Source organism: Diadema setosum, chromosome 17 (genome assembly GCF_964275005.1).
Source record: "Diadema setosum chromosome 17, eeDiaSeto1, whole genome shotgun sequence".
Taxonomy (NCBI): Eukaryota; Metazoa; Echinodermata; class Echinoidea; order Diadematoida; family Diadematidae; genus Diadema; species Diadema setosum.
In genome coordinates this window covers 21,237,095-21,251,913 of record NC_092701.1, presented here as the reverse complement: position 1 = coordinate 21,251,913, position 14,819 = coordinate 21,237,095, and the positions used below count along the sequence as shown (strand labels likewise).

The 14,819-nt window shown below is 37.9% G+C and overlaps 1 protein-coding gene across 1 annotated transcript; it reads left to right on the top strand.

Moving 5' to 3' along the window:
• The first annotated feature begins 6,371 nt into the window (after positions 1 to 6,371).
• LOC140240524 (beta-1,3-galactosyltransferase 1-like) lies at positions 6,372 to 7,457 on the top strand. The gene is made up of 2 exons (XM_072320290.1): positions 6,372 to 6,393; positions 6,802 to 7,457. The coding sequence occupies exons 1-2, from the start codon at positions 6,372 to 6,374 to the stop codon at positions 7,455 to 7,457; spliced, it is 678 nt and encodes a 225-aa protein (XP_072176391.1).
• Positions 7,458 to 14,819: the final 7,362 nt, after the last annotated feature.

The following is a 14,819-nucleotide window of genomic DNA, read 5'->3' as shown; positions in this document are numbered from 1 at the left end:
CAAACACCACCCACCAGTCCATAGAAGGTGCAGGAACGTGAGAAGCATAGAAGTTTCCCGGTGATCCCCACGTCTTCCGGATTGTGTTCCGAACCACGTGATCCTTGGCGTTGGACAAAACGACTACGAGAATGAACGGCTTGCGGGGACAAAGTCTGACGTTTGGATGGTGGGTAACGGAAACGGGGAACTGTTTTGGTTGAGGATGAGGCTTCGCGATTGCTTGCGCCTGTTGTTGCAGATTTATGTGCTTGTTAGGCTTGAACTTTGGTAGCTTTGGCTGGTTTTTAGGGTTCTTGTTATGTTCGGCGACGGCCCGATAGTCGGGATCGACTTCAGCCTTTCGGTACTCTTGATATTTGCGTGCCTTTTCGTGTAACTTTTTCGGCGTCAATTTATCAAACATATCCTGTCCAAATACGATTTTACCAAGATGGTCACCTTCATGTGATCTTTGCCCCGCCTTTGGAATCTGCTTTTGCCCCGCCTTAGGTATCTTCAAGTGAGAATTATCTACTTTGCCTGCAATTTCTTGTTTGTCAACGTCGTGTTCGCCTTCCTCATCTTCATCCTCGTCATCCACGACTTCGGCGGCAAAGACTGGATCGTCATCGTATCTCTCTTCGTCATTCTCTTCTACAACTGCCTTAAAAACCTGTTCGTTATCCTTGTTATCTTCCTTGATCACGTGATAGTCGTCAAAGGCGTCGTGCCGGTCTCCAGGCTTGAAATCATCGACGGGCCGGTCGTTTTTCACGTGCGTTTTATCATGACCTTTTATTCGGCTATGAGATTTATCCTCATAACCATGCTTATCGACAGCTTTTTTGGATTCCGGGTTGGCTTTCTGCATGACGGCGTCCTCCACGACTTGGTCGCGTTCACTATCAACAACGCCATGACGAAAGCTGACTTCTCCAGCATCGCTGTCACCATTTCTCCAGTAGACAAGGTAATACAAACTAAATGTCACTAAGGCAATCACTAGACAGTACACCAATGAGTTACACCTGAATCCGCGAATTTGTGTCCGGTAGAAGTTTGAGGATTTGAACCCCATTTTGGATTCGTCGGAGAAGTCGCCGAAATCTTGGCGGACACCCGAGTGACCGCGCATATGCACGGTGGTGGCGCTCACCATGTGGAATTTCGTTTCGCACGTAAACTCAATCAAAAAGAAATGAGTCCAGGTTAAGAACGACTTTGCATGAATTAGGCAGCACAATCAACTCTACTCCCTTCTATTGGCATTTTCCTTGTTTGGCATGATCAAAGAAAGTACACATCTTCGCGACGTCAATCGAGTGTAAAGAACATTGTCTGCTAAATCTCCGCTGCGCACTGAACACTACATGTAATCAAGTTCCTTGTGTACATTTCACACATCACGGAAGCGTTTTGCCATGAACCCTGCCGATATGATTACATGTGCAATAACTCTCACTCCAATGTAATTTGCTGAGAGTTTCGTGTCGTCGTGTGATTTGATATGGAGTGACTCGATATCAGCCACGTGGATTACAACAAAGCAGCATATGTTTTCTTTTCAAACTAGTCTCTCATTCAGTCTGTTTTTTTTTTGAAGCGTTAAAACTGACGACAGCTCAAACCTCCGTAATCCGTTCCCTGTGATGCCTTATCAGAGGAGTAATAACGTAGGGGATACCTCTTAACTAATTTCATAGAGACAACCTATCTCATCTTGATGCCCCTGACGGTCCACATCTATTACCCTTATCATCAATTTAAGTATAAAATAATTCATAAGAAGTGATATGAGAGGTAAAATGAGCAGATTTTTGGTCAGCATAACGCTGGATCACTCAGGGAGGCTCTCATGATAAAGAGCGGTACAATGAGTTGTAGAACAATAATAGTGCTATCATGTTAGTCATTAACTGCTGTCTATGTCCTATAAGCAGTTGCGACGAAAGACTACCGCCACAGCTCTCCCAATGTGTTTTTGTCCTGCCATATGATAAATTTCCCATACTGCAAGGAGATCCATCATTGAGATTGTCTAGCTGTTGGGTACCCGACTCGCCTTTCACGGTATCGGTAACCGATCACGTACGTTTGTTCGTACTGATTTATATCGATTTCACCAGAATCAACGGATCATTATTGGCCGTGATGGGCAAACTCGGCACAAGCTTTAAATACAAGCAGCCTGCATTTTTGTATGGTAATCAGAGGTTGTGGATCATTGTATGAGTCTAATTATTATGGTAACAACAGCATACAGTAGATTATCCTTGTTGATACTGTCCTTAATTATTCTCAAAAGCCTTTCTCGAAAACTGAACAGAAAGGCGAGCTCGTGTATTCTCCATCGTCTATGAGATCCGATGCTAGTTTGTACAAATTGGCCTATACAAACACATTTTATACATACATAGTTTTAGAGACATTCACTGTGGTACTACATGTGATCCAAGTCATCTCAAAGATATTGCTTTATCGGGTTTCGTCCGTATATAGGCTTGAACGCCGAGTAATTAAGAGGGAAATGGATACACCCCACTGATGAGATACGACATAAGTTACTAAAGTAGGGGCGTCGATTCTGGTGGAAAATAGGGAAGGAGAGTAAACATATCATTTTTCCTCCATTATTACCCCGATGTTGATAATATTATTCCATTTTGATAGAAAATTATACAGATATTTCACCCAAAGTGCGCATCAGATCGTTGAATTTCAATTCTGAAAACGCAAAATCTCTCTCGAGTGGGAAGGATATTATCCCCCTCCCACACCCTCACCCACTTGGTACCTTTTCATATATCTAGTACACTTGGGATATGGACAAAATCTAGAAGATTTCATCAAAAAAAAAAGTATACATCATACTGCTCAGATTTGTCATTTCAATTAAGAAAATGCAAAAGTTCCTCATGTGGGAGGGATCCCCCTCTAATCAATCCTTTCCTTCTCGGGTTCTCTATTTATTTATTTATTTTTTTTTAAATTCATTCATTCATTCATCATTCATTGAAACATACTTACTTAGGATTGCTTCATCAGCATGAGGTATTTTTCGTTAAGGTCTTGAGATAAGACGAAAAAATACAAACAAAAATTCAATCATTACAATGAATTGTCATCAGTATAGAAATCCAAATCAACTGCAGTAATTGAAATAAGAAGTCATATAGTCAATCACCGACGAAATAAAAATTCATATCTTCAGATTTGTTTTGCAAATCCTTCAGCGAGAAGACTGCAGAGTAAGACGAAGAAAAAAAAAATCTGAACCTATAGCATCAGAAAACATTTTGGTATAAATGCCGACATAACACATGTCACACTTTTCAATGGCAGTACAGTAATAACTGTAACTATTTGTATCTAATACACTTTTGAATTGACGATTTCCCAAATATTCCATTGATACAAATCTTCCTCCCACCCCACCCTCCCCCTTCCCAAGTCTAGTTCTGGACCCTTTCTCGAATCTCCCCCCCCCTCCAGTTCTCGGGATCACGCCATCACTCGGCTTAACGCGTATAGTCGGCAAAGAGAGAGAGAGAGAGAAAGAATCTATAAGGCGTTTTCACATCAGCCGATAAAAATCCAAGCTCGAAATATTTTCCGCGATTGCGAATTAGAGCGCTATTTCATTTCTTATTCACATCAGCCCGAAGAGGGGTAGCCCGAATAGTTAAAAATTTTAAAATGGCTAATTCGACAGCTGAGTATGTGCAAACAGCACAACACAACACAACACAACACAATGTGTGTGCCCTCTCAAAAATTCCTCATGATTTGTGTGCAGTTTGCCTCGGTCGATCGGGTCACACACGCTAGGCATGATGGGATTCATTGCGCTAATCTCTCGAGTCGTTTTCACATTATCAAATAGCGCGCTACTATCCCGCTATTTCAGAAATTTCCCGAGTTGAACTCGAGAAATTTTCTCGATCAGAGCGATACAACTAGCGCGTTAATTTGTGTTCACATTATCAAATAGCGCGCTATTTCGCTATGGGGAAAATTTCCCAAGTCAGAAAATAGCGCGCTATTTCGAAACATCGGGCTGATGTGAAAACGCCTTATGAGTCCAAAACTAGACTACTTCCCCCCCCCCCCCCCACCCGCTCACGTCCTCTCCATGCATAGGTTTTGTTCACACTTGTAGGATTCACAATTTTTGAAACACTTCACCAGAAGTGTGCACTAAATCGTTGAATTGCAGTAATAAAAATGCAAAAGCATCCTCGTATTGGTGGAGGATAGAATATCCCCTCCCACGTCATTCCCCCGCTTGGTGAGTCCCTCAACAGATATCCCGACTCCAAGTGGATTATCATTATTATAGGTATTCCCGGTCAATTTTATATTTTGGTCGTTCAAATTCACACAGCGCACTCACGTTGAAATATTCGTGCATTCAAATTCAGAATCTTTCTTTTCATATATGGATGTTCTATTTCGTTTTTTTGTGAAATCAAATTCACGATTGAGCGTTCAATTTCTAAATGCGAGCATTGCATTTCCTACTCGTGCATTCAAATCCACTCGATAGTCATGTGATAGTCCCGATGAGCTTGTTTGGAGCGTTCAATTTCGTTTTCAGGAGATCTAGTTCCTACTTCGTGCGATCAATTTAGCGAGGAAAATGGAGTAGACTTTTTTAAGAAGGGAGAAATGGCATACACAACCAATGAATGCTTGCATATAGTGTAATCATTATTGTTTAACGGTTATACATTGTTCTCTGTTCATGTATTCTTTGTTTTTCATCTAAAAAAAATCTACATTGTAAGGTCCAATCAGCAGTGCATTCAAACAACACAACGACGATCTAATCATATTTCTTGATGATACTGCATGCATGCTGACAACGCCCAAACACTAACCACATAATGGTAATGTGTTAAAGACAAACTGACACACAATGACCTCACATAGTCCCGCAAAAGTAAACCAATAAGATAGCAATAAACAACAAATAAGACGTATAAAATGTTCATGTTATCAGTTTCAATGTAGGCCTAGTCGAAATTGCTTCTTTTTTTTTTTTTTTCAGAAGGTGTCAACCAACTTCCCGTATCATGCTCGTCTGTAGGCATATACAGTGCCTAATATTTGTTTGTTTGTTTGTTTGATTTTCCATCTAAAAAGATGGCTGGAATAGCTTGCCTTCTATGGGGTCCAGTTTGATATCAGGTGGGACCACTTCACCGGGTTAAACATAAACACTCTGCTCTTTGCGATAAATAAATGAGTGGGACAACGGCGTAAATCCGTACTGAGGAGAGGGGGTCACCATCACTACGATTACAAGCCCATAACTGGACCGGTGCAGCCTTGGGGGGGGGGGGGGGGGGAAGAGAAGCTTGGTGACCCCCCCCCCCCCCCCCACACACACACACATACTTTACAGGGATCGATTGTCCCACTCTTTTGCATGAAATACTGAGTATAAAGTGGGGGGGGGGGGGGGGGAGTGGCAGCAAAAATATGAAGAACTTGCGTTTTTTTTTTTTCAACTTCCAACTTGCGTTTCTTCGTCGGGGCTTTGGAAATCAACCAACGCAACAAAAAGCAACCAATTTGCAATAAAACTTGACTAGATTTTAAAGAGCAAAACAAAAGAGAGCAAAAACAGCAGCATGACATAAATCAACACACACTATGACATTGATTAACATTCAAGACGGAGTAAGCAATAAAACACCACTATGGCATTTTGTACACATCAGCAACATAAGTAGGGTGCATGTTAATTTATGTCGTGTTGCTGTTTTTTTCTTTCTTTTCACAATGATACGACTAGTAGAAAAATAATGGTCTATTTAAGAACAGCTCAAATTGTCGACGGAAATGAGCATGTAGTCGGTTTTGCATTAGCTGTTCCTTGTTTGTTCATGCAATAGAATCATGTGAGGGAATTAAAAGTCAACAAAAGAGGAAGAAGAAAATGAAGAAGAGGAGGGAAAACAGCTACATTCCAGCCACTGCATAACCTTCAATGCATTGTTTGTTGGAAAATGTAAGTTGAAGCTACCATGAATTGAAAAAGGTAATACGTTCGTCCCTGAAAACAAAATATGCGGTTTATATTGTACCGTTATCAGCAAGTTTTATTAGATGGCGGGAAGGTTTTGATTGGTTGTTTAGTGTATACAGGTGTGAGTAAGTAAGTGTGTGTGTGTGTGTGTGTGTGCGTGTAAAAAAAAAAAAAAAAAAAAAAAAACTCATTCGCTAGTGAGGTGAGAATTGGATTATGCCATGTTTACGTTACTTCAGTTCCAGGTACACTTTAACTTCTTCGTGCCAATGGTGTAAATATCTGTGTAAGTAGAACTGCGAACATTTACTGTGTAATCCTGTAATAAGTTACCAATCTAAGTACTCGTTAGAACATGAAAGCACGCAAAGTGAGAGGTTGGCATCTGATCTTCTTGATCATTGTTGGAATAAACGTTTATTTTCTGTCCAAAAGCAGCGAACGAAGACAGAAGTATACTCCCTGCTTATGCACACCTCCACATCGAATAGACGTCGACGCAGGTGAAAGGAAGCTGGTGGCCACACCGGCCGCGCGAGAGAATGAGGATAGAAACGTTTGGAAGTCTGTACCAAAGTATATGCTAGAGCCGATCGACAGTCACGATTTTTTATACCTACACAATCCAAGAAATATATGTCGCGCAAGTGATCATCATGGAGAACTCGAAGGGGTAGATATTGTAATTTTCGTGACATCTGCTCCTGCCAACTTCCATCGGCGGCAAATCATTCGAACGACTTTTGGACATGAAAAACACTGGTTGCTATTCAACAAAACTGTAGTAAGAACAGTGTTTATGTTGGGCAGTACATCTAACCATCCTGTTCAAAGGGAAATTGACCAGGAATATGATTTGTTCAGGGATATTGTGCAGGAGGACATGATCGATAGCTACCAGAACCTGACACGAAAAACGATCATGGGTTTGAAATGGGTGACGAACCATTGCCGACAAGCCAAATTCGCAATAAAAGCTGATGACGATGTAATATTGAATATGCCCCGGATCATCAACATGCTCTCAAAAGCTCCCTTACACAATTACACTGCGGGACATGCTTACGTCAATGCTGCAGTGATTCGAAACAAGCACGACAAATTTTACACTTCGAAAGAATTTTATCCCAATTCAACCTACCCACCTTACTTGACCGGAGCGGCTTATATCATGTCTACAGACCTTGTAGAGGCAACCTACCGGACCGCTGTTACCACCACGCTCTTTCCTTGGGAAGATGTCTTTGTGGGTATGTGCTTACAGAAGATGGGGATCAAGATCAAGACCACCGGATATTTTATTTGTGTTCACGGAGAAAACAACTTCTGCTATTCTGGTAAAGAGGAATGGAAATTATTTGCAGTATTTTATAATCTGTCCGAAAAACTCATGCTTCAGGCATGGCAAAGTCTGTCGCCATACGGTACTTTCACTGGATAGATGGACTTAAATGAATTTAGTTTCAACTTGCTCGGTTGGCATAAAGAAAGCGAAATATAAAGGAATTTCTGTTATTTCTGTGTTTTGTGCTGTTATTTTTGCTGCTGTCATTTGAAATAAGTCCATCATGTGGGGGGAATATCTATCTCGAATTTTTAACACATCAGAGGTAAGATTGGTCCTAACCCTCCCTACCCCACCCCCAAACAATAATAATATAGTAATTGTTAGCTGTAGAACTGAGGTCAAAATGTCTTCCGTTCTTAAGCTCATATTATTCAAGTGTCTGTCTGCGTCAACAAGTTTGATTTGATTTGATTTGATTTGATTGTTTCTGCATTACAAATGTACATGCGCCCATTATGTATACATACACACATTCTTCGTAGCACTTTATATTTGCTTTCTAAGTAATCTTATCATGTTTATGTCCATTTCTTTTATTACAAAGTGTGAGTCGACACAATGAGTAATGCAGAAGGGCTATAGTCAGCTAAGGAGCATAGCTTAATCTGCATGCAGCCCACATACTCATGTATAGAAAAAAAAAGTAGAATGGAGTAGTGAATGTGGTAAAGATAGGATAGACGAAAGGGGAAAATGCATTGAGAAGATTTACTGCTTGACTGCTGAAGGGCCATTCCATCTATTTGGCAAAAATAAAAGGAATGACTGAACCTTAGTGAAAGCAGACAAGCTTTTTCTTCCCTCGAGGTTTGCACAAAGGGTGCAGAGGGACAGGGATTTTTTTTTTTTTTTTTTTTTTTTTTTTAATGCCTGGTCGTGGTCGGTTGCATATAATGGTTTAATAGTATATGCCTTGTTAAGAGATTGAGTGCGACAGATTAATTTTATAGGGAGGAATTTATGTACAGTACACATACATTGATATGTCATGGGATCATTGACATGCACGCCTTAAAATACTGCTCAAAATCTGTTTATGCCGGCTTGAATTTCGAGGCTTGAGTAGGCCTATATAGGACCTACATTAACAAAATGATAATTCGAACAGTTTGCTGCATTTCTATGATAATAATAGAGAGTATCCTTCAGGTGCAATTCAAAATATTGACACTTTCTTTTGCTTACCAATGACCTCATTAATGACTTTTCATGTGACTCACTTTAACGCTTCCATATACTGTATCCAGCATTCTGGGGAAAGTCTTATAATTTGTGTCAGTTTTTTTTTTCTGGAATCTATAATTATTAAAACTATATATAAAGGATGTTTTTTGTTTATTTTCTTAATTTAACGAAAAAATGTTATTTGGATTTTTTGCTTTGTTTTTTTTTTTTTTCCAATTGTGGGGGTATGTTTGTCAAAAGTAGAGAGAAATAAATCCCATATGATGTCAAGTGTAATATTTGTGTCTGCGCTAAATAATACATCATGCAGGCATGGGCGTAACCACGGGGGTGCGTTGGGTGCGTTGGGTGCGAACGAACACACCTTCAGACTCTTAAAAAAAAAGAAAAAAAAGATGCCACTTAAGTTTGCGAGCGACCTCAACGCCAGACGCTATTGTAATTATTCTTTTTTTTATTTCTTTTTTTTTCATTTTATTTTTTCATTTTGCAACAGGGACAAAAAAAGAAATCGTTCGAAATAAAAAAAAAAAAAAAAAGATCGCACCCCGGGCTCTGGCAGCACTGATTTTATACATATCTTTTTTTAGTGTAGTGGGATTTCTGAGAAAAGGGCTCTCTAAAAGGGTGTTAGAGGCATTTTGAGTAAAAGTTGGGAACCGGTTTCTTTTACCTAATTTGAGTTTGCTGAATCCGAAAAATCTGGTTCCCAAGCGAAATTCATCGGCCTTGACGGTCTAATTTGCATAAACAAAATGGCTGCCCGTCACAGAAATTGTCAATTTTAGAGACACATTTTCAACAAAATTCTTTGCAAACGAGCGGGGAAAAATAATTTGAAACCTCTGTGCATAGAATGGAATTAGCGATTTGAGGGATAAGCGTTTCTCAGGAATTGAGTATTTTTATTCATAATTATGCAAATATATATATATATATATATATATATTGGAACTGGAGGAAAGATTTTTACATTTTTTTTTCTTGAGAGGCAAATCAAACACTATGTAGACTTTAAGGTTTTGAGGGTTAGCAAATGCAAATGTTGTAATTTTTATATGCAATGTACGTTGAGGCTTCATGAGTCTTATATACATGCAGTTCATCCATTAGCCTACATACCCCGGTCGGATTTATTTATTTTTTTTCAAATACTCTAAAAAGGCACTTGTGGATTTTTTTTTTTTTAAATTCAAGTTAGGAACCCGATTTTCAACCAATATTGCGTGCGCTAAGGCCAATTTCGTTTTATTTATAATAAATGATGATAAAATAATTAATTTATAAATCAAAGCAGTTTGTTTTCCAATTAAAATACTTTTGATGTTATATTCAACTATGATTTTACCATATTAAGATTATGGAATATTAGCGTGGGGAAGCTCAGCTAGGATGAATATTGGTAAGTTATTGGTTACCTAAAAAAGAGTTTTAAGATGCATTTATGGATGTTATTTATACGCACATACTGATCCATTTTTCTTAGATAGTAGAATTTTGAAAGTAAATGATTTGTATTCAATGAATTCTGATGTATAATTTGAATAATTGTGTTTTGCCTGAAGTTTTGAAGTTTTTATTCAAGAAAAATAAATAAATACATAGATATCCAACACGACAGAGTGATATGTTTCATATACCGAAAACTAGATTACGAATATTACGAAATACTTTTATTTACAATGGCCCCAAATTTTTGAATTCTTTATATTATGACGAACTCTCGGTTGGTGTTCATTCAAGCGTAAGCTTAAAAATAAACTTCTTTTGCAATACTCTGGTGATAATATGAATTATTTGATTTAGCAGATGATTTGAAATCATTTGCAGTACTCTGGTGATGATATGAATTAATATGATTTAGCAGTCGATTTGAAATTACTGATACTGATATAGATTATTCGGATAATATTTCTATCCTCTTGCAGCTGTCCCTATGACAGTCTTGTTGGTGATTTCTCCTCTTCTTCTTTCTCATTCTCTTCTCCTTGCTGTGTGTGTGTGTGTGTGTGTGTGTGTGTGTGTGCACGCACGCTTGTCCAGGTGCACTTGCGTGCGTGCAGAGTGTGTATGTATGAGTGTAATACCCTGTCTTTCATTTTCTTTTGGGGAACCTACTCCCTATAAGCATCTGCTTCTATGTAGGTTCCCTCCACACACAAGTTTATTCACCCGTCATGAATGTACCCTTGAGAATTATTTCAATTGATTTTATGCTATATAAATGCTATTGTATATAAATACTGAACTTATAACTTATAATCTATGTGTTAGTTTACATTGTCATGGATGGATGTTGTAAACACAACACTTTATGATTTGCGTGGAAACTTAATAAATGAAATGAAATGAAAAAATCCAGTTCTTATTCAAGTGAATGAACTTTAACACCAACTTTGCATAATACATACAAAATAGCTGCAATATTGCCATAAACTTGTCATTTCACATGAAAATTTTTTTCTAGTACATAGATAAACGTATATAAGCAAAACGAATTGACGAAAACTCTCTCTACGCGGAACATTTCTCAACTTTTTATGCTGAGGGGGTGGAAAATTTCATCGATCAATGGCATGTTTGTTCATTATTATGCAGCATATCGTTCCAATATGCAAATCTGTAGCATCAGCACAGATATTATGTTTCCCAGTGAATTTATTTTTCCAGAGCATGGTAATCACGACACACAGTGTTATATTCATGATTATGTTCATGATTTCACAACACACATGTGAGTACCACAAGTGCACGCAAATAGATTCCGGTTGTATTGATTACATATAGTATATATATATCATAATATCGCAAACATTCGTCTATAAGTTGAAATGAGTATGTGGTTTTATTCTATTTTCTCGTGAGGCATTTTTTTTTCTTTCACGTCGAAGAAAAACGCCTTTAATTTCACAACAAACATTACTGATGCCCCAATAAATAAACAAAATTAAGTTGTAAGTCCGTTAAACAGAATAATTATATTTTTCAAAGACTGGAAAAGGATCCATTGGGAAGTAAAGCTTGTACAATAGCCACGATCACACACTGACAAAAGATCAAGAAAAAAAAAAGGCGCGGACAGATTGGCAAAATATCGAACAGTTTAAGATCGCGATCTTTAAGATCTCGACGTTTTGCGAGTGCATGTGACCGCAAACATTTCGCGAAACTTCCCACTACAACTTTTATATAAGGATATTTCATCCTATGCCATTGCCGCCAAACTTCTCGATCTTTGGCCAGTGTGATCGGACAACAAAAGATCGCGAAGACTTCACGATCTTAAACTTTGCGATCTTTTGCCAGTGTGAGACCGCGCCGTATTATGATAAACTTTAATATCAAAGACTTCAGAATAGCAGTGATCGAGGGAGAAGAAAATGGAAAAGAAGACGTATGACACACATCTATCTAGATTGGATGTTTTTATAACTGTTTAAAAATGTTACTTGGTCAACAGTTTAAACTCTGAAATTGCCTCGGCCAGTGCAGTCTGCGAAATAAGGGTTCACACCTTCCTGGTCCCTTTTTTTTTTTAAACATACGTGGATAACCACCAGGTATTGATGCATTTCAGTTTATTCTTAACTGGACGACACCACGCTCCTTTGTCCGTCTGACTTTAGCTAAAAAGGTAAATTATTCTGTCCCATTCCTCGAAAAAAAAAAATATACCGTTATGAATCTTAACCAGTGAGAAGTGATGTACATTACTTACCAATCTGCTTCCATTAATTAATGCCATTTTCTGTTGATCATTATAATACTAGATATCGAGATCAAGTCCATACTTCATGTTGGTCTAGAAGACACATTTATGATAGATTTCACCAGGTGTAATTCAGATCATGGAAATGACATTCTTAGCAAATGGGCCTCTATTTTATACCTTTAAGGACCAGTGGTTCATGGTGGTTTCTAAGCACTAATGAATACTGAATACTCATAAGGAACCATGTTTTAATACATACAGATTCCAGTTCGTAGAAGAGGGAAATGGTCGCCTTTTGCCTCTCATTATATATACATCATCAAGTATAGTTTTTGAATATCCATGTTGTCACTTGAATTTCCCAAGAATTAGGATATTGATCTTTTTATGGAGGTCCTGGGTTTTCCGCCACCTTGCAAACTTGGAGTTACTTTTGTTCCCTTGAGAGATAACATCGATCCGATAGCTTCCTTAAAGACACCTTCTTCGGTGGATACTGAGTTGCGCGTTTTCCCCCATACTGATACTGACAGTAGCACTCTTAGTAAAGCAAGTGATCAAGGACTCACAATCTTATTTTGCTGCTTGTACGAGAAGAAAACTAAAGGATTCCAAGAACACGGTTGTTATCAGTCGTCTTCAAAAAGATCTTCTAATCGATTCAAAAGATGCATCACACATGCTCGTTTGGCACAAAAAGTGTTCTACCCATATTACCGACCAAAGTAAACTGAACGCTTGCGGAAGCAGTTCAACGACAATACTCCTGTATTAAAATAGAAATGAAGAAAAAAATAAAAAATAAAAGAAAAACCTGCTCGCTGTGCCAGACGTGATCTTTCTTCACCAGTAGACAATGGATGGGAACGTTTTGATTTTGCCTACAGCCTGTTCTGATGTCTCTAGCTCCAATCATGCAAAGTTGCCTTGAGATGATTTCATGTGCATGTGAAAGCAATGCAGAACGTTTCGATGCAAATGTCACAAATCAGGCCTACGATGTACAGCAATGCCAATGTGTGCATGTTAGCAACAATGTGATGATGCAAACCTTGCATGAATGTAGATTGATTCAGCTGATTGAGAAATAGACCTTTCGTCTCAGACTATGTTTCTTTGACAGCAAAAATATAAAAGTATTAAAGGTCATGTTTACCTTTGGGAGCAGTGATTTAAAAAATGTTCAAGATATCACTTTTGATGCATATTATGTGCAGGTCAGTTGTATCACAAAACACCGTACTATATAAAATTTCTGCAACAAAGCATGGAATATAAAGAAATATCACTATTCTTCTTATTAAACCAGAACACTGCAGACGGTTTAATCTGGAAACATTTTCATTATAAGTATTGTTCACATTTTGTATATTTAACAATACTTAACATCAATTATACTGGTTCATAGTATTTTTACATTGGTTGTTTCTATCCTAACTCACATTTTAGAACTATTTTGAAGCCCTAATTCTGGGTTATTGTTTCATCTGTAAATGGTAAATTATGCTTTTAATAACTTAAGAATTACAAAGTCATCCTTCGTTTCTGTTTCAGATATTCCAGGATTTTTCTTACAATTTGTTTGTTTGTTTGTTTGAATTTTGGCTTGAGCCTATACAATGACATGCAGAGTGAGTGAAGGGATAAATGAAAAAAAAAAAGAAATTTTATTTATGAAAGTTGCCACTTGATTTTACATCCACCTGCAGATTGAAAATAATTACATACCAACTTATCCAATGAATATGACAAAGTACAGGGAAAGATACAGTGACCGTGTACTAATCTATAGAGCAATGGATAGTGATGTGATTGCCCGATAACATAGCCTTTTTGATATACTTTCATAGCAAGACTTTGTTTTGGTGGAAAATATGCATCGAAAATTGGCAAATATTTGCATAATTTATTATGCAAATGAGATAATAGAGATGTGTTGTTTAGAAGTTGTAGTTAATTTTTTTTTAAATCTCTTTATCACATCAGGAATCATGAACAAGTCTTGATGTATAACTGTTATGAAACAGATTCATATGTGATCCTGCATCACAAAACCAACAAAAAGTCACCAGACATGGGTGTGTAGTTAGGGGCAGATTCTGAGAGACCAGACTCTAAGCTTTAGAATAAACTCAATTCAAATGGACTCTCCTAACATTTATCTAAACATAGAAAAAAAAAACCCCACATAATCTGGAAAAGTGTTTACTGAAAAAAGAGGCTCTAAGTATAAGGTCTATTCAAGTTGTAGAAAAAACTGCTGAAAACACACTTTCCCATTCATTTTATGATCCCAAACTCAGGAATAATGTAGAAAAAAAAATAGCCCTCTCAGTAAGCATGCATGAAAAAGTCGAGATTGACTTATCTGACCCATTTCACCTTTTTTTAGGCTCCACGTAAATCAAGAAGTGCAACTTTTTGTTGGTTTTGTGATGCCCGGTCACATAATTATATTGCGGCAGTGCGTTGTATAGAATCTCGAAACCTCGAATCTCGAAACCTACCAATTTGATAACATATTTCCATAAGTGTTATTAAGCTCCCCTTTATTGATT

Excerpts from the sequence above, each read along its gene's own strand:
- LOC140240524 (XM_072320290.1), top strand. The coding sequence starts at position 6,372 with ATGAAAGCACGCAAAGTGAGAG. Across the intron at positions 6,394-6,801 it reads GAAAGCACGCAAAGTGAGAG|TAAGAACAGTGTTTATGTTG; the intron begins GTTGGCATCTGA and ends ACAAAACTGTAG.